The 21,020-nt window shown below is 43.3% G+C and overlaps 2 protein-coding genes across 2 annotated transcripts in view; one reads left to right on the top strand and one right to left on the bottom strand.

Annotated features, from left to right (window-relative positions):
- Window positions 1-21,020, top strand: part of LOC142896435 (uncharacterized) — a 393,522-nt gene that overhangs the window by 21,333 nt on the left and 351,169 nt on the right. The window lies entirely within an intron of this gene.
- On the bottom strand, window positions 391-18,911 carry appl2 (adaptor protein, phosphotyrosine interaction, PH domain and leucine zipper containing 2). The gene is made up of 21 exons (XM_076038092.1): window positions 18,771-18,911; window positions 17,222-17,320; window positions 16,297-16,356; window positions 15,648-15,719; window positions 14,663-14,750; window positions 14,501-14,542; window positions 14,351-14,409; window positions 13,832-13,978; window positions 13,477-13,559; window positions 12,524-12,676; window positions 8,573-8,761; window positions 8,269-8,311; window positions 7,931-7,987; window positions 7,234-7,328; window positions 6,353-6,511; window positions 6,057-6,109; window positions 4,813-4,987; window positions 3,859-3,895; window positions 3,093-3,251; window positions 2,931-2,978; window positions 391-2,175 (listed from the first exon to the last, which is right to left on the bottom strand). The coding sequence occupies exons 1-21, from the start codon at window positions 18,825-18,827 to the stop codon at window positions 2,041-2,043; spliced, it is 2,010 nt and encodes a 669-aa protein (XP_075894207.1). The 5' UTR covers window positions 18,828-18,911; the 3' UTR covers window positions 391-2,040.

Below are 21,020 nucleotides of genomic sequence, written 5' to 3'. Positions count from 1 at the left end.
GATTACAATGGCGGTATTGTTAGCACATAGTGCTGGGGTGGCGAGGTGTGTGGGGTCACTGTTCAGCTTTGGTCACTGATAGATTACAGACTTAAACACTTTCTTGTTATTTGCTATTCATTCTTGTTTGTATGTCTTGTTAAAACATGTTTCAAATAAAGAGAATAATCCTGAAAAAATGGTGCATTTACTGGTTCACAAACAAACAATGATCTGAAAAACAAAGACAGTGAGCGTTACCTCTCTCGCTGTGTTGTGTGCAGAGAAAATAAGATTAAACAAGTTCTTACGAAATGCAAAAAATTCAATCATGATGAGTGGAGAACTGTTCTGTCCGACTAATGAAACACAATTCAGACAAAGAAGAAAATCAACGGCGCAAAGAAAATGTTATTTGTAGTTTTTTATTACTGTTGCGATTGAAACACTTCATCCAGCAGCCACAGGAAAGAGTTCACACGCCAACCAGAGATCGACACAATCCCACGTACACGAGGCAAAATGAAGGGAAATGACAAACTGTCGGCCACTCTGAGGAAAGCTCTGGAGTTTAGGAAAACGTACTCATTCATATTGACACCATGTGAGTGTTACAGGACATAAAGTGAGCAAAGGATGCTTGGAGGCGAAGCGCTGGTTTCACTCTCCAGCTAACTGGCCACGCATCAATCTAACAACAAAACAAATCAACCAAAGTTGCGTCGATCAGTGACATTTTCCACAAAGAACTGGATCCTTCCTCCACACCCTCCATGGCGAACTTCCAGGGATCGGTTTCACATTTACACACTGAATGAAGCAGCACTGCGGGTCAGATTCGCTGAGATTAAATTGGACTGCGTAGATTCTTACAGGTTAATTCCTTCCACTTTGCCTTTCCCACTGCTCAGTAATTAGGATGGCGCTGCCGTGAACACGTAGCAAGCTGTTCTATTACACGCAAGTGCTCACTTTAGTGGTTTCAACATTCTGCGCAGTGACTGACAGACGGAAGTATTATTAAGTCATGCACCTCGTCGGTCAGCCTTTCAAGCTTCCAATGCTGTTGAGTCTCATTAAACTTTGCACAGAAGGTTGATATTTACAAAAGCCACAAAAAAAACAACAACATTATAGTGCCAAAGGAGTGCTTACAGGTGGCTGGGGAGTCGGGGCTGCAGAGGTCAGGGTCAGTAGTGTTGTCATTAAAATCGTATTATTTTTATATTTACTGTACTTAATTAAACATTGCAGATTGAGTCTGAACTGGTCAGCTGAATGGCTCAACAATGGTTTTAAAATGAGAATGTAAACCTACTCCTTACAAATGAAACAGAGGTTGGAAAGGGTTTTTTTTTTTTTCCGGCAGTCAAAAAGGTTAAAATTTGCAGTGTATGTCGCTGTACCGTGAATCAAATAATCCTTTACAGTGTCCTTACATTTTCACCCCAAACTGCCTGACGTCTCTGGATGGAATGCTTTGATAGGGAGGTCAAGCTGCCAGGTGTGCAACACAAACAGAAGGAAATAAAAAAAAAAAAGACGGATGGACGCCACGCCATGTTTTTCATGCTCACAACACAAACACAGGAAGAGTCGCCGGTACAAAACTGACCCTAAAAGTCTTAAAAGATCCTTCAAATGCCTCAGTTAGTGCAGCTGTTAAAAACTATAAAACAAACATTAACCCCGGAAGTGCAAGAATGTATAACCCCCCACCCCCCACACACACACACATGAACTGTCACCACAGCGGTGGCACAAAAGTTAAACAACACAATTACATAAAAGAGTTCAAACCCACAAACCCAAGCGACTGATTGGACGGTCAATCAGCCACGATGCTCTCATTGGTCCAGGCCTGCTGAAAAACAACACCCCCAAGCCCCACCCCACTCTTCCTCAACAGCAACAAAATCTAGCAACAACGGGGTAAATGGAAGTAAAGTCAACTCTAACATGGTCCAGTAGCTGAGTTTAGGGCAACACCTCCGTCCAGGGGACGTCTTCTGGGCGGACACCACTCGGCTTGGGGTTGTGTTGCCGGGGACTGTAGTGCGACTAGGCCTCCGACTCAGACAGCTCTTCCTCTCCTCCCCCGTTGGTGGCGTCGCCAGTCTCCGTCTCCAGCAGCAGGAACTTGCCATCATTGGTCAGTGGCATGTTCTTCATCAGCTGGGCCAGAGCCTCTGGGTCCTGGTGGAGGAGAAAACCAAACCAAGAGAGAAGATGTTACAGACAAACTGAATCTTCATCACAGAGTCACATGCCAATAGGAAGCCATTTTTTGCATGAGCCAATATGAAGCCATGTTTAGCTTGAGCCAATAGGAAGCCAGGTTTTACACGAGTCAATAGGATGCTTTAATTTACATGAGCCAGTAGGTAACTTCAATTTGCACTGACCAATAGGAAGCTTTGTTTTACACTGGTCTATTTCATGTAACATTGATAATTAATTTTTACTCTGAACTTTTGTTGATGTGACGTGCCAAAGATTGTGAAAGAGAGCTCAGTTACTTCACTCCTCTGTGAGCAGATCACTTTAGAATTACTGCAAGGCTCAATGAGATGAGTAGCAGCAGCGCAGAGCTGCCCTTCCCTGCTCTCACATTCATGACTTTTACTGCTTAAAGGCCGAATGAAGTTGTAAACCTGAATGAACAAAAAGGTCAAGTATTGGTTTTCCTACAAGAATCCAGTTTTGTTTTTTGTTTTTCAAATTGGTTCAGAATTTTTTGTGGATTCCCATCAGTTTCTATTTCGAATCAAAAGGCAGAACCGACTGCTTAAAAAAAAAAGTATGTGAAAAAAAGGAATCGTATTAAAAAGTGTGGCGCAGCAGCGAAGCAGTTAATAATGCATAGTAGCAACTTTGACTGGTAATTTGGCCGGTTCAACTTGACATTTTTCACCGTAACACTATAAACAATGCATGAGGTGCGACGATACCTTCTTGGCTTCGGTTATGTCTTTGGCCAAGCTGATGGTGTAGCATATCTGGGGGTTTAAAGACAAACAAACAGTCCTCAGTCAGCGTGTCTGTGTGTGTGTGTGTGTGTGTGTGTTCAGGCATCACTCCTCAATGCTCTGAGGAAGGTTGGGCGCTTGCACCTTCTCGCCCTCCGTGTTGCTCTCGAAGACGAAGGCGCTGAACGAAGGCTGTCCCTCCTCGCTGTCGCCGTCGCTCCAGTCCCGGCTCTCCACCACAAACCCCATCAGCCGGGTGTTCTCCTGGTGGGACGCAAACTGGCAGACGTCTCGGAGCTGGAACTGAGAGGTTGGGAGAGACGGCGGGGGAGGGGAGGGTATTGGTGTTGAATGAACGTGTACGTGAATGAGCAAACCTCTCAGCCTGTAATTGGAAGTGAGGACAGTTGTTGACTTAGATCATAGGTGTCAAACGGTCATTATGTTTGGCCTGCTGGTATTGTACAGCACATGTACCGCTAATACTACAAATCCCAGAATGCTCTGCTGGTATTTTGGCGTATCAATCTGTTCACGTTCACTAAATGATAATATATTATTATTAGGCCGTGGTTACTGTTGGAAAAAAAAAAAAAAATAGCCATACAATTTTTATTGACATTTTAATTTATTTTGTTTATTTTATTTTTTTTTTAAATTCGATTTTGCATGTGTGCAATAATAAGTTGTTTATTGTATAGTATTCAGCTTTGCTTGCTCCATATTCAGGTTGAAGCAAAAGGTGTTTGGGTCCATATAAAAAGGTTCACTGTTCTATCTGGAGGAAGACTTTTTCTCAAGAAGTATCTTTGACTTTGTCCAAGTTTTACATTTTGACCCCACTGTGTGTTTGAGTTTGACACCTCTGACTTGGATGTTGCATGTTGGCTCCAACTTTCATCAGACTTACGCTTATTCTGGTAACTTGAGTCTGAGGGTCAATCAACCTGTCATGGAGATGGAAAAAAAAAAAAGTATTTTTGTATGGGGAAAGGAAAGAAAACACCGCAGCATCACTTCAACCTCAAGATTCTCGGCACAACCACCAGCAATAACGGGAGTTTATGCAGTAAGGGAAGTGCATCAACCCTAACATCCGAACTTTAAGAACCATTCCGTAGAACAAAAGCAACGACAGAAGTTTCACAGCCACAGAAACACACAAATGCTCAGCTTTAGTGAAGTCTTTTCTAAGAAACTACACCAAACATGGGTAACATCATTTAAAATTAAACTACCCTTAATCTCTTTCATGGAATGCCTAGTAATTATTATGGTTTTTCCTTATAATTTGCATTATCAATGTTAGTTTGAACAGCTGTCAATCACATTTAGCAGAATTCTAATTCATATATATATATATATATGTATATATATATATATATATATATGTATATATATATATATATATATATATATACATATATGTATATATATGTATATGTATATGTATATATATATATATATATATATATATATATATATATATATATATATATATATATATATATATATATATATATGTATATATATATATATATATATATATATATACATATATATATATATGTATATATATAAAAAAGCTGAATTTTACTGCAGTCGAATAAAAAGTTAATCCAGTGCAGACATTTTTTTTTTCAAATCGTAGATGAGTACAGCTGTGAAAAAGGTTGACTATAACCATCCAACTAGAACTAGAACTCTAATAATATAGATACTTTTTTTCCTGCCTTGGCAGAACAAAAAGAATGTTCTTCTCAGGAGACCTGACTGTCAGAGCAATATATTGCCTGCAAAACGCCTGACTTACATTTATGATCATAATCATTGTCATTGTTGTAGGAAAAACAAGGGGCCTGACCTGAGGGAACTGCTGGTGACCATGAGGTGCGACTCGGTGGTCCTGAAGATGTTATGGATGGCCCGAGCGGCCAGCACCTGCCTCATGGCCTCGTAGATCACCTCCTGGTTGGTGCCGCAGCGCACCGCCATCGAGCCCAGGAAGCGCACCACGAACACCTGCTGCAGGAGCGAGTCTGCAGGAACCAGGTTCAAAAACACTGAGGGGCAGATCCTCAAAGAGGGGCGCGCAGCGGTAAAATGCGGCGCGCTTTGCGGCGAGATTGCGGCTGCAATCTGCGCCACAAATGCGCGAAAGGTTTTTGCGCTAATGACATGCAGGCGCAAACACTCCCGCAAATGCGGCACCTGAAACAGGTGCGAATGTTGCGGTCTGGCAACCTGAGAGCAGTTTGCGCCAAAGGTTGTTTGTGAGTGCCTGTTTGTGACAGTGAAACTCTTCTAGGATAAACGTGCTCCTGTGTGCGCCTGGCATCACGATGCCTCCTCCGTCTACCAAGACTGCTGCCATAATGGAAAGAAAGCCAAGACGCAAGACGCGTTAGTCACCAACACCTGAGTACCATTTGTATTTTTCATAGCCTACCTAAAATATTGGCATATATGCTGTAGTCTATGCCGATCTATATATAAGATTTCTGGAGCCATTTATATATTTCAGGCTTTTCAGAGAGGAAAGTTTCACTCAGAAGCCAGAAACACTCTGACAGACAGAAGCTGCGCCTGGTTTTGGCTGGCGGTGTTTGCGTCTGTCAAACTGCGTGCGGACACGAGCGCAAAATCTTTCTGGATCTGCCGCTGTTTGAATGAGGCATATTTGCATAGAAGGGGGTGTGTCATTTTGCACGTAATGACTCATTTAAATACATTCAAATGAGTCTCGCGCAATCCTGCCGCTAGGCGCAGGTTCCACCCATTTTCCCGTTTGCGTCCCCTCTGTGGATCGGAATCACCGTTTTTGGAGCTATTTACACGGATTTTCTGGCGCAAAAGCCGGGCAATCGCTTTGTGGATCTGGCCCACAGTGGTTGGAGAAAATCAATTGGTAGAACTGTCACCCCCACTGCGACTATTTAAATTTATCTTGTACATTTTTTCCCCTTATGCTTTCTGAAATCGTTAAATCGTTGCTCTTATTGCACCGTTTGCTCTGTTCCGTTGCTGCTATAACATGTGAATTTGATCACCATAGGATTAATGAGACTTGTCTTTTCTCATCTTAATGTTAAGTATTGGGATAATTACCGTCACTTCCTGTTGAACAGTCATCGTCTGTTTCCCCGAAAGGATTTGTGCGTCTGTTATGAAGAGAACCCACACACACAAAAAAAAAACATCCACAACAGCGGGGGAAAAAAAAAAAAAAAATCTCAATTAAACTCTGAGCTGCTGAATGAGTCATTGCAGGAAAATATCTTCCTGGAAATGATATAACCACTGACAACAAGCACAACAATCAAACTTTCAAGGCACACACACACACACACACACACACACACACACACACACACACACACACACACACACACACACATACACACCTCCCGCCAGCCCGGTTCTGGTCCTGAAACTCGGTCGCCGGGAGCATGATGTCAAACTGGATGGGGGTTCCGGGCGCGATCAGGTCTTCCGGTTCTGGAGCCGCTCCAGGCGGCTTCTGGGAGTCGCTGCTGGAGACAAACACGCCGCCTGGCTTCGCTCTGCAGGAGAGGAAATACAGATCAGTGAGAAACTAAACTACGTAACACTAGAGGAAAACAAATGCTTGAGGAAACTCAACCACTGATTACACTACAGCATTCTGGGTGAGTCATGTGACTCTAAACAGATGTATGACTATGCAGGAGAAAAATATATATATAAAAAAAGTACATAATTGGATTTCAGCACACCATTTATTCTAAAAATGACTTTTGGAATTACTCTCAGAGCCTCGGTTAAATTATCATTACATCAGCATGACCACGCCTACAGAAAATAAAAAGATATGATTTTAATTGAAATTTCAGCATTTTGGATGAAGAGTTAAATAGTTCTTTTAGTTGGCATTTGTGGGGGGGGGGACAGGCAAGAATTCTAAACCACTAAAGCGACGAGCAGAGCAATGAGACATTGATGAAGTTAGCGGTAAAAGGAGAGGCTCGATTGTTCTGTTCTGCCATCGCCATGCAAATGTTGCACATGCAGCAGTTCTGATTTATGCATTTGCAGCTGATCTCACTGTAACGGAAAAGGAAAAAAAAAAGGCTTTCGTAAAAGCTTGTTCTGTGAAATAGGCTCAGTGCCGTGTGACTCTGTGACTTTGTGTAAAGTGAAGTGTGAACCAATTGCACCAATGGCACCAATCAACTGATCAATTAATCAACTAATCAACTGATCAACTCTCAGACAGGACGTGATGTGCTGCGGCCTTACGCCTGACCTGTCAGGGTTTGGGGAGCCTTCAGGTCTCTTCTCGAAGCTGGTGATGGGAGTCACTGCCTGGATGGCCGTCTGGTTCAGTCGGATGGCCACAGCCTGACGACGACAACACAATCCGGTGAGCAGGCGAGTCGGTCTGAGGGCAGGACCACGACCACGACGGCGGTGGAGAAGCTTCCACCGTGAAGACACGTGAAGAACATTCTGCTGCTGCTTCCTGTTACCATGAGCTGATTCTGACATGAGCAATGTGGAATTTTCAGTTTACAGCCAGTTGTGATGGCAGCATCCACACTGTTGACTGCCTCACTGTAGCTAAACCTAAATGAAAGGTAAAACTTCAGTACTTAAGGAAGTCAGCCTGACAGTGTTTTTGGGAATTAGGCCACTGCCAGGTGGGCTTCCTCAAAAAATGCTGTCCCGAGATGACAGCTAACTACTGTAAGAGCAAGACCCTTATTGCTCTGTGTACATTCTTTTTTATATCTGAGAACCGTTCGAAGGGGTTAAGCTTTCACCAATATAAAATCATAAATCTAGCCTACTTTTACACACTGGGCCATGAAAACAACTCTGTCCATATTTCCAGACAGACCTGAAGATCTCAGCAACTCGGCTCCCGACGCAAAGAAATTTACGTCTCGCCGAATCTTCAAAAATATTCCCGTGCGTGTGCGACACACGACTTTCATTGTTACCTCTGGGTTGTCAGTCAGGTAGATCTGTCTGGAGATGTTGTTCACGGTGCAAATCCACTGAGGAGAGAGAAAATAACACACACACACACACACACACACACACACACACACACACACACACACACACACACACACACACACACACACACGGGTTAGTGCTTCCTGTAGATCTGACACGAGGTGCCTGACAGAGTGACACCAGCTGTGACAGATGCGTCAGAGTCCGAGACCAAATGTGAGAAGCGCGCCATGAGCCTGGACAGCTCTGCTTTTTGAATGTGACAGAGCAGACGGTGATGTCGATGAAGATGAAAGGAATATTTGATATCACCCCTTACCTCCTCGTATTCCCTCTTGCTCTCAGCCTGGAGAATCATTGACCTGGATGCAGGAGAAAGGTGCAGAGATGAAACGAGAGAACTCCCTCTGCAATTGCTCCTATCCCAATATGCTCTCTCTCTCTCTCTCTCTCTCTCTCTCTCTCTCTCTCTCTCTCTCTCTCTCTCTCTCTCTCTCTCTCTCTCTCTCTCTCTCTCTCTCTCTCTCTCTCTCTCTCTCTCTCTCTCTCTCTCTCTCTCTCTCTCTCTCTCTCTCTCTGAAAAATGATGACTTTCTTTAAATTAAATAAAGAGCGGGATGTACGTTTTTCCTGAGGGGGAGGTGATCTGGAAACAGTAGCGCCGGTCCTCGCAGTCCACAGCCATGACGGAGCTGTTGTCCAGGTCCAGCACCATGCCGCCCGCCACTGCTCCCCGTGGCTGACACATCAGGTTCCCCCCCTGGGTGAAGAAGAAGAGCCTGTCCCACGCTGTCGTCACCAAGCCCGTTTTACTGGAGAACACAGGAGGCTCAGTTGTGAAGGGGTTTAGTTGGGGACACTCGGCGCTATTTGCTGCGTACATGTTCCGCAGGGGTGAGAAGTAACAAAGTACAAATATTTTGTTATTGTTAGGGATGCACACACAAGTACATTACGAGTACTTGCATTTCAGTACTCACCAATACTGAGTACTTATCAAGGCAATTACACATTATAGAATAATTTTAAAAATTTGACTTTACTTTTCCACAGATGTACTGTTATTTGAACAACATTCACCAGCAGGTTTTCTAGAACATAGGTGACTGTCACATTATTGTCATACTGTAAGGCAGTCAAATCCACATCCTGAAGTGTTTTCTCTAACAATGGAAGTTCTTCAAAGACGGGGGTTACAACTGTATCAATCTCACCTATTGTAATTAACTAACATGATTTACATGTCGCGGGAAAGGAACCCCCGAGGGCCAAAAGGTATCTCCTTGTGTTTGTTGGATTTGCATTCAGGGACTGTCTCTGCCTTTTGTTTAGAACTTTCCTTTGAAATGTTGTGAGTGTCAGTGCGAGAGGTATGAAGGTCTTGGTGATCTATTGTTGCTGTGGAAAATTACCCCTGATGACCAAAAGGTTCCCGAGTAGGAAGAGTAGATTTGATTTGAATCTTTTAAATATGCATTTTAGCAGTGTCTCTGTTCTGGGAGGATATTTAAGGGAAGGAACAAGAATCTGAAGCTCTCTTCTTTTCTCTCTCCTTTTCTGGGACCCACTCTCTCTCTTCTTTTTTTCTCTCTCCTTTTCTGGGACTCTCTCTCTCTCTCTCTCTCTCTCTCTCTCTGTGAAAAATGATGACTTTCTTTAAATTAAATAAAGAGCGGGATGTACGTTTTTCCTGAGGGGGAGGTGATCTGGAAACAGTAGCGCCGGTCCTCGCAGTCCACAGCCATGACGGCCTGTTACATTTTTGCTGCATTTTTACTCTGGACATCGCAATAAACTGGTATGTTATCCATTCCCCTTCAATATTAACTTGTTGAGACTTTTGTTCTATGTGGAGAACAATCTGACATCAGATATTGATTTAGTCTTCAGTTATATGGTAAATTCATTCGAGTAATGCTTGTACTCTTTACCTCTGAGTTGAATAGAAAAGATTGAGTGTCATGTTTTTCTAACTATTGAGTTGGAAGATATAAACCTCTGAACATCTCAACCTAGATGTCTGGGCTGTTCTTCCATGTTAACAAGGTCACTGAATGCTTTGTCTATATCTGCCATCACTGAACTAAGATAGGGATTAATCAGAATCCCAAAGACCTTAGTTATATGGTAAGTTTCACTGGACATTATTCAAACCCTTAACCTCTGAGTTGGTCAGATAAGATTGGGTATCATGTTCAACAACCTCTGAATACTCCAACCCAGACATCAGGCTATTCTTCCATGTTTAATGAACAAACTGAATAGTTTTGTTAATTTATAGAAGCCATCCCTGAACTGAAGACTAATGTCAGATCACGAGAATTTTATTATTATTGAGTCTATATTCTTAATTGTTAATCAAGTCTTTCTCTCAATCAAGATATAAAAGTAAAGTTATTATTATCAAATGGAGTCAGATTAAATTAATTATTATGTATTTTACTTTGAAATCCTCACCTTGACACCGGAACGACGGAATACGTATTGGGGAGATATTACTATTTGTGTCTAGATATTTCCTCCCCTACAATACTCATACAAAACAACTGGTATTGGTGTTGTAGTATCGGGACATATTTTACGAGTGCGAGTAGAGTACTGAACCCCGGTATCGATACCAGAAGCAGTAGGGATGCATCCCTAGTTATTGAACTTAAGTATATTTTTTCAGATATCTGTACTTGAATATTTCTTTTTCAGGTGACTTTTTACTTTTATTCCCTACATTTGTACACAGATATCTGTGCTTTCTACTCCTTACATTGGAAAGTACCTTGGCTTTGGGGTCACTGTTCAGTGCATTTTCAGCGCAAATAAAAATAAAAATGTAGAAATCAACATTGGTTATTCTTATTGAACGTGTAAACATCCAATAATGACTCACCAGTCATAACTATTGCTGATTAGAGTTTGGTTGTGCTGCAGTTGGAAAAAAAACAACAAAACAACTTCAGTACTGAGAGTACCAAGGCTCTTTTAAAATGATCCAGATGCTCCAGCGAGACTTCTGCTCAGCTCAATCCAGATTCTTCTGTCACTACTTTTTCATTTTTGAAAAATTACCAAAGATTGTATTGCTTCATTTATGGCAAAAAAAACAAAAACATTTTTACTTCAGTACATTTCAGAACCTGTACTTTCTTTTACTTGAGTGAAGGGGTTCAGTCAGTACTTATACTTTTACTGAAGTACAGAATGTGAATACTTTTGCCACCACTGGTGTTCCGGAAAAGCTCACATGATCAATGGTAAAGGAGCAGAAGGACATGAGGAGCATCACAACACGAAACAGGAAACAGCCCGGCACGCTTAGCAGTGCTGCTAAACATTTTGTACTAGATTGCTGGATTGTTGAGTTTTAGAGGTAAAAAAAAAAAAAAACAATTCCGCGAAACTTTGAGCCGCCAGAGTTTGGAAAGCACACATCCATCATGACTCATCCACTTTGCTTATATTTTGAGAGGCCTTCCTGTCGTCCCCCGAACAAAATGTTCCCTCTCTGACTCATCCCTTTATGATTATTAAGGACTGAGCCTCAGCAAAAAAGGCCTCCTTGCAATAGAGCAGGTCTATCGATGCAGCGAAGACCCAATTTTATTAGTTGACCCAATTGTACTTGTTTCTCTATTTAAAAAAAAACGCAAGTGGAAGTCAAGAACCGTAAATGTTGGAGACTTGATACTTTAGTATTAGACACATTTAAATATTGTATAAAACTTTTTAATAAGCTTAACCGTTTCCATGTCGGAAGGGGTCGGCAGGTGTCAGGGACATTGGCGGGCGTCGGGCACAGCAGGATTACTCCCTTAAACGCTGCTTGCAGCTTTAATTATTATTGTAGCTACACGTCTGGCTCACAGGTGGCGATGCTTGTGGGAAACAGCCTGCCTGGGCTCCTCCACGTGACCGGTGGCGCGTCTGAGGCTTCTGGCAACCACGTGCCTCATTAAAGGAGATGACATTCGGGGGTGGGTGGGTGTGTGTGGGGGGAAGTGGGAGAGTGGGGCACTGACATTTGTCAACGGCACTGGATGGACGTGAGGGAGAGACGCCGTCTGACGCCTCTGACATTTCACTAAATCACAGCGCCTCCAGGAGCCGATAGGAGGAAGTTCCAACTGTGCAATCAACAGACACCCTGACCCACCTGTCCGTCCGACAGCCTCACTGTTTATTAGGAGTGTGCAAAACTTTTGGTAACGATCCCCATACCAAGTAAATACAGCGCCAGTAATGACGATAGTGACACTGATACTTATTGACATTTAAGTTTGATCATCTAACTTCTGACCTATGCTTGTCCTTCCTTTTTGTGTTTTTTCCTTATTTTGTACAAAATACACAATAGAAAATACAATACAAAAACGATATATATATATATTTTTTTACATTTCCCCATTGTGGGGTGAATGGGGGTATTGATCCCAACACGCTAGTATTGATTCAATACCGATACAAATTTGGGCTTTACACTGTAATGCCACGTGTGTTGAGAACAAATTAAAGGATCGTTCCTCTCAGGTGCAACCCGTGGGTTTTAAAGGGAGGCAATAATGAGGTGTCATTAATCTCACTTCCTGATGTTGAGGTAGCCGGCCTTCTGGACCAGTGTGCGATTGACAGGCTCGGTGTCCTTATCTGGCATGTAGACGCTGTCATCCACAGACAGAAGCTCCCTCTGGGACCCGCGCATCAGCTCTGCCTCTGCGTCCAGCTGGGCCTGGATACTGGTCAGGATAAATAATAATAATAATATTGATAACAATAATAATAATAATAATAATAATAATAATAATAATATCAATATTTTTGATGATACTAATAAGAATAAGAATAACAACAATAACAATAATAATAACCATCATCATATCTGATATGAGCTTATTTTCCATTATGTTACAACAGTGGCTCTCTCTTCTCTCTTCACTCTCACACACGTCTTGTCTCAGCCAATCAGGTCTTGAACTTGCTCACAGTGGTCGTAGGCGCCTTGGTGGCCTCTCTCATCAGTCTTCCCTCTACTCTGTGAGAATGGCCGGCTCCAAGCCGATTTATTCAAGAGCCTTATTCCTTCCGCTTCTTAACAGTGGATTAGATTGAACTGGGATGTTTGAAGATTTTATTTTTTATAGCCATTTCCCTGACATGCACCTTTCAATAATCTTTACTGAGGGTTGCTCAGAATGCTTGGTCGTCTTCACCGTGTGACTGTAGCAAGAATACAGATGAATTGCCTTCACACTACAATCACCAGAGGCACATTAACTGGTCTCCATTCCACCAGGAGTGACTCTAGATGGGTTAATTACCTGTAAATCAATGTAATTAGGTCAGTAGCTTTAAAGAGGGTCAGTGTTTATATGCAATTGTTTGGCATTACAGAATTGTTGTTTTTTGCCAGGTGACAAGATGGTATATATTGTTCATTTACAAAAGGAAAACATCTGAGGGTTGACTGCCTTTTACAGGCACCGCTGTATGGAATACGCGTGGTGTGCTGCAGGAATTTCAATGAGGAGGCATTTACTTCTGGGTATTCTTGGAGACGGAGGAGATACAGTTGTCCATCTTCTTTGACACCAGCTCAATGCCTTTCTTGAAGAAGCTGATCTGAAAGATTAAAAAGCAAAAGAAAAAAAAAAGACAAATCATAATCAGCAAAAGAGTCTTCATCTATCTGTCAGATTAACACTTCACTACCCCCCACACATCATCATCACATGAATCACAAGGCTACTAGCAGTGGGATTTAAAAAAACATTTTTTTTTAGCATCATTCATTTTTGACAATGATCTTTGAGACATCATTTTAAGTTGTTGAAGTTGCACTGCACTGCACAACTTCAACAGTTGCCGGCTGACTGATGCTGCGCTGACGCTACCTGTGCCTGCGTGTAGCCCAGCATGGGCTCCAGCATGGCTATTCTCTTGCGGTACTGCAGAGCATTGAGGGCGCAGTAGTACTGCAGGGAGGCCTGGTGCTGCTTCCGCCGGGTGTAGGCCACCTCCTTCACTAGGTCAGACTTCAGCTGTGCAAAACAGAGAGGCTTTGAGATGAAAAAAACAAAACAAAAAACACAGACACACAGAATGTAAACTGCTTTCTCTATAACACACACGCACACGCGCACGCGCACGCGCACGCACACGCACACGCACACGCACACGCACACGCACACACACACACACACACACACACACACACACACACACACACACACACACACGGTGGTAGGTAGCAGTCGGTGGGTGGTATTTAATTCCATACATTTGCACTGCATTAAGCCGGCCCTTTTGCACTGAGAGCAGATTTCCAGCTTGTGACTGACGGATGAACGTCTCCATCAGTACTGCTGAGAAAGCGCAACTCACTCACTCACTCACTCACTCACTCACTCTACCTTCTCATTCTCCTTCTTCTTGGGCAGCCGGCTGTATTTGACCATAGCTGCTTCATGTTCTGCGGGAAAGGGAACAGAGAGGAAGTCAGGGTCAATAAAAAGGGGAGGGGGGGGGAAGGAAACACGTTTCAAAAAAAAAATTGTACCGACCATCAGTGGCGATGCCGAATATTTCCTTCAAGGTGCTTATCTCTGAAATTCACAGTCATGCCAGTTACATACTGCAAAAGGAGTGTACGCTTTTGTATGATCTCTTTTCACTGTTTAGCACATTCATGATGTTGAATGTTGGAACACAATTTTCATTCATACCTGTGAGGTCTTTCTCTCGGAACTGAATCATGGGGAAAACCATACCGTCGGCCATCTGGGTGGCCAGCTCAGAGTGGAGCGCGTTCAGCTGGACCACACACACACACACACACACACACACACACACACACACACACACACACACACACACACACACACACACACACACACACACACACACACACACACACACACATATCAAGCCAAGACCGAGGAAGGAAAAGTGACTCTTCCCAGACATCCTGCTGGATTTTAATTTACTCCTCAATGCAGGCGACACTGGCTGCCAGCTGATTTTGCGGCAGGGGATCGGGGTGCAGACAAAGCCTCTGCTGTGGAGCACCTCTTTTCAGCATGACAGTTTGAAAACCCTGCAGTTTACTCGCACGCTGGGAGCAGCGCTGCTACGTATTGCACAAGCAAGCCGATCCTGCTGTAATTCTTCCTGCTTTGTGTGCAAGCTGCACGCTAACAGCCCCGCAGTCTGCGCCCACTTTGGTCTGAATGATTCGGCAGTTGCTAAAGTTCACCGGATTAGGGGTTACTAATGGCTGGCCTCATTCTCACAGTGAGCAGAGGTCAAGCAAGGCGGAAGAGGAGGTCGAGCAAGCAATCAACCTGTGTCCTCGGAGCACTAACACGTGAGCACTGAGTCCTTGCAAGCGCTGAATTGGTAGATTTGCGATTGTCTTTGGCCGGCAGTGAGGCAGCCATCTGTTTTATCCCAGGTTCTTACCTCAACCTGCGCACTCTCCTTCACCCACGAGCCTTTCGTTCACTCATTGCATCGTGGGTATGATCATTATTACAGTATATCTACCTCACCACCAGGCTTGGGTCCTGATATAAATATCATATTCACGGCAGTGCGGGCGCAATGTCTCCTGCAACATGATGAGGCACTAACAGCTTCCTGTTTACCATCCATCACTGGCGCGACACACAAAGGCAGAAATACATAAAACTAGGAAATTGCCGGCCTCACCTCCCCGACTGTTTTGGCAAAGTTCTGCAGCGTGTGGATCACTTCTTCATCGCCTTTTCCAAGGGCAAAGTTCTAGACGGGGCAAGAAAAGGGAGAAGATGTGTGTGCGAGTTAAAACCTTCAACTGCATGATGTATGGACACAGCCAACGCTGCTGAGGGAAGAGAAGGATTTCCATCGCATCACTTCCCTGGAACAAGGCCAGAGATGCTAATAAAGCCCCTGGTAGGATGCAATGAGTTTTGAGCCTCGTTTGTAAGGAGCATCCACTCCAGGTGATTGAAGATGTTTACCTCTTGCCTGGATTCTGCTCCCTCAACCCAAAAATATCCTCGCAAAGTTAATTCATCAACACATCCTTCTTATTCTGCATGATTTAACGGGGTGGCTGTGCTGAATACAGCTACTAGTGCAGGTTTGTTTTTGTTTTTTGTTTCATTTTAAATTCTTCTTAGATGCAGTAAAGATGAGGCAGCAGAAGTGAACTGTTCTTAAACTCGAGTATCTCCAGCCGCATCTGATTCCTCATAAGTTCTAAATTTAAGGGGAGGGAGCCTCGGATAAGCATCCCACACATTTACAATTTATCTGGAAACACAGCAGCATCGTTGCAGAGAAGAGGAGCACAACAGCCACAAGGGGCACTCACCTTTTTCTCATATTCCAGAAGCTGCTTGGAAAGCTGCTCTGTTGCCAGTCCCATCTCACTCTGCAGAGGAAAGACACTTTTAAACACTCGTCAACAGTTTCTGCATAAATGGGGGGAGTGAAAGGATCAAAAAGGTCCCATAATATGAGCATTTGACTGGACTCAAGTGGAGAAGGGTCACAGGATTTATTATCTTAAAAAGAAAAACAAAAAAACAATGAAGACATAAAAAATAAAAAAAACAACAACAACAACTTTACACCATATTTTGGCCTGCAGTTTATGGCTTCCTGCAAAAACTGATGCTTAGTTGGACCTAAGAGGCTCTCGTGGTGGTGTTGTCACCTACGCATACCTTAACAGTGGAATTTAAAAAAACAACAACATTTGAGTAACAGTTTTCAGCATTTTGTAAAGCTCTGTGCTCCACGCACTACCACCAGGGGGTGCTCAAAGACAAACATAGAACCATCTTATTGTTAAGAGCTCATGACGTAAGGCCATCATAATACTAAAGCTGAGTATGAAAAAAAAACAAGACAGGTTGGCCTATAAAGGCATAAACTCTGCAAACAGTGACTTCTCTGATCGAGGAGGTCAAACAGCAGAGTACAAAGCAGACAGTAGAACAAATGCAAATGTGCACTTAGGTTTGCATATTCAAAACTCAAACCTAAACATTGCTGCTCTGAACTACAAAAAAAACAAGATTGCTTTGTCAGAAAATACAAATATTAACATTGTACAGTATGTCTGACCTCACACAGAGTTCAGTCACAGGAAAAAAACAAAAAACAAATATTAGGGTACATCCAACCACAGCGCACTCATCACTGGCTGTATTTGATTTTCTTCTGCCTGAAAGTTTGTGGCGCAGTCAAACAAAGTTTACACACAGTGTGTTGTTTGTGTTGCACTCCAGTACCTGGGCACCAAACACTCTCTGCAGGGACTGGAGCAGCTGGTTGGTGTAGTTTGTGAGCATCCCAGCATCCTCCTCAAACACACTGAGCAAGGAGCGAGTCTGGCAGAACAAAGAGGAGGCATAAAAAAAAAAATAATCCAGAATGTATATACATAGAATATACACTCATAATAACTGTAACAGGAGCTGAAACTGTCTATATTTTGCTTTATAATTACAGAGGCTTGAGTTTGTGTCACTTAGGATCATTTACACCCATATTGTTGAGGTTAGGTCTACCTCCAATATTTGATTAGGAGAAAATGACATATCAACTAAATAACTGACAAATTAAGGGGCTGATCAATCACAAAACACTCAAATAAACTGCAAACTCCTTGTAAGGTGCGATAAACCATCAAAAATCACTGCATTATGGAACATGCAGACACCGCTCAGGAACTGCGTTTGTGTTACAACCACCTTGCCTATTGAGCAACAACCATCCATGACTCTTGACTTGAGCACGGTGTCTTTGATGAACCACTCCTTCGAAGTGAAAGGAGGTCAGCAGGTCTTATGATGGCTGTTTTGCGGTAAGCCATCATCATTTTACTGCAGGTCGTACCTGTGCAAACTGATAGACCTCTGTCCTGCACTTTAAACAGGTGCAGCCGAGTGAGGAACACACCCATCGGCTAAAGTCTGTGTACTTTAACAAAGATCCGATCAGAAACGTACAACCATCGCAGCACGCCACCAGAACCTTCTGCAGTTGTACTGAAGAGACTCTCCTGGTGGGACACCCTGGATTTATTGGGGAGGCCCTTTTTATGAGGAAAAGTGTTAAAAAGACAAAATCCCCAAAAACAGTTTGGGGAGAAAAGTGTGAGAACACACGTTCAAAGAAGCAGTATCTTTCCACAACAGATCTCCTGAAATAGAGTTTGCATGCTGTTTTTCTGAAGCACAAAAACAACAAGCAGCATAATGTGGCTTTCAGGCCGCCCTGTTGCTGTCAATTGATCACGTCCGATAATGGACACACCTCCCACATCCTGCAAATCAGGGCCCAGTTCGGCTCCAAAATGGGTCTCAGATTCTTAACCAATTCGGCGTTACACAGCACGGGAACCATTGTAATGTTGCAGGAAGGTGATTCTGCCTGCGCCGTGGCTGTGTCAAAGCGCACCATATCGCAAACGTGGATCTATTTTGGAGCAGCAGAGCGCCTGTTTCAGTGAGACTAGCGGTGTGGCAGTCGCGAGCTTTGCAAATTAAGTTTAAAAATAAATAAATAAATCGCACAGCGACGTGGCAATGAAAAGACGGCAACGAAGCAACAAACGCAGCAAACGTGGACTCGGCCTCCCATGACAGATGATTAGCCCCATTCCCATAATAGTGAGTCAACCGGGGGCTGTCATCGGGACCAGCGCAGAGAGCCCACGGACGGCCACGGGACGTTGTTTTGGCTAGCAGGCTAGCAGGCTAACTGCGTCGCCCACCTCGTCTCGACCGCCGTTTGACCGCCGCGTCTCGGAGCGCGAGGAAAGCCAGGCGGGCCTACCTGAGGACTGTCCTGCAAGGCGTCCTCCAGGAGCAGTTTGTGATGTACGGCCGGCATCTTGTTAGCACTGAGAGGGAAAGCCAGAGGAAGCCTGAATCATTTACTGCGCGGACTCGATTTCCCAGAAGTCTCTGCTGTACGGATGAGACCGTTCACGTGGGTTAGAGGCGGGCCAAAGTCTGAAAGTGATTCGGAATCCTTGGTCAGTATTTATTAACTTGTGAAAAGCACCGCAGCTTTTTTAATAATAATAATAATAATAATAATAATAATAATAATAATAATAATAATAATAATAATAATAATAATAATAATAAATCGGCAAGTTGTGTTTTTTTATCAAATAAAACGTCATATTAAAATTTAACTAAACATCGACGTCCTACACTAGGTATCATTTTGACGTGGAGGCTGGCTCTGTTATGCGCTTTAGCGACTCGATGTGGACAAGCTGAGGCCTCGGTCTCACTAAACAGCTCCACCATAGCTCGATGAAGTTACGTTTTTATGTTTTCACATTTTCACACAATATATGAACAATTAAATTGGTATATGTGCGTACTGTTAATGTACTGCTGTATTGTTAGGTCAAGTGTTATTCATCCTGACTCAAACAGTACCTCTGCTGGCTGGCTGCCAACACTGGGACAACTCACCTCCCCTTACCCTCCCCCTTTGCAAGTCTGTTGAGTTTCTGTATTATGTAGTGTTGTTATATGTCCCCATGTTGCTTGCATTGTTGTTTCTTTTCCCCCCAATCCCACACTGTACTCCCTCTCATGAGCATAGTTTAAGAGTTGTTTTTTCCCTCCTCTCCCCTCCTGTTTTCCCCTTACCTCACGCTCACGCCCAAACCTCCAGTCCTGTCTTCCCCCTTGTTTATCTGTATGGACGGGGATTGCACAATGTGATAGTGGTCCCTTTTTGGATTTAATTAGACACACACTCTGACGTGTCATTCAAGATAATATCATTGTCCTTTCCCCATGCTGTACTCATGAGGACTTAATAAAAGTCTCATAAAAATGGCCTTCATTGTCTCTCATCGATGGTGTTGTGTCTTCGTAGCGTGTGCCCGGCCCGACAAGCCTCCTCACCAGGTTCCTGAGCCAAGGACAGCACTCCCCCCTCCCAGTGGACCTCCCTTTTTAATTGGTTATGTTGTGGCTCCAAATTAGATGAGACCTTTAGGACTGACATTGGAAATTAATTACGTTTGCTGACTGGCCGTAGACTGGCCTAAAAAAAGAAAAGCAGGGCGGCAGGGGAACTAACCTGGGTTTTTAACAAAGCTCTGACTCAGCTGACCGAAGATGCATTCCCTTGGGTGGGAGGAGGAGGGGGGGCTGGGGGGGGTGGGGAGGGGGGGGATCTTAGGAGTGTAGAAGATGTTAGAGTGCCAGAGCATGTGACTGGGCCACATGAAAGCACTTTGTCTGACAGTTTAAGAACTGCTTTCTAACCATTTGTCTGAAGAAATAAAACAGGAAGAGGAGGAAGACGTTTCCTTCAGTAAAAGGCTTGAGTGTGACTGAAAATGGACAGTTCACGCACAATATGTTTCATCCATTTGCCACACACCACTTCACAAACGTTGGTTCTGGGTTGTTTTGTTTTTTTTTGTTTGTTTTTTTCACATTTTCATTTTCCAATCCGGTTAACCCTTCCAGAGTTGCACAGACAGAGAGTGAGAGGACATTACAACACAATGAATCACCTGACATCGTCCCATGGCAACTTCCAGGAAAAAAACAAACAAAAAAAATCTAAACAAAAGCCCAGCACAAAAAAACGTAATGTGTCTCTCATACGGGTCACCCAAGTGTCTGGAGGACAAAATTGATTTGAAAATGTTATGTGAACGACATGGTTTTTTTTTTAGCCACAATGTTTGCCGCAGACTCCGCATGTCATGTGATCATCCACAGCAACGTGACATAGCCGCCTGTGTCTCCAGCATGCTCTCAGACGTTGTTGTGTAGAGGCGGATGGGGAGGAGAGACGGAGAGTTGACTGAGTGCGTGGTGAGTTGCTATTGACATCGTTCGTGTCGTCACGAACTCTTGGCCTCCCAAACATGGGCAAACTCGTTCTGTGTGTACAGCAGCTAAAACTGTAAATGTATGATTACTCAATGTATAATTACACAATAATATTATTTATATACCTATTTATATTTAAATAAACATTATGTAGGTCCTTCTGTATTTCTATATTTGAATTATTTATTTATATCTACCTACATCTATA

The sequence above is a fragment of the Nelusetta ayraudi genome, unplaced genomic scaffold (assembly GCF_046127955.1).
Source record: "Nelusetta ayraudi isolate G7.1 ecotype Tasmania unplaced genomic scaffold, CSIRO-AGI_Nayr_v1 ptg000053l, whole genome shotgun sequence".
Classification (NCBI taxonomy): Eukaryota; Metazoa; Chordata; class Actinopteri; order Tetraodontiformes; family Monacanthidae; genus Nelusetta; species Nelusetta ayraudi.
The sequence above is the reverse complement of the archived record's forward strand: the minus strand, read 5'-3'. Positions and strand labels throughout refer to the sequence as shown.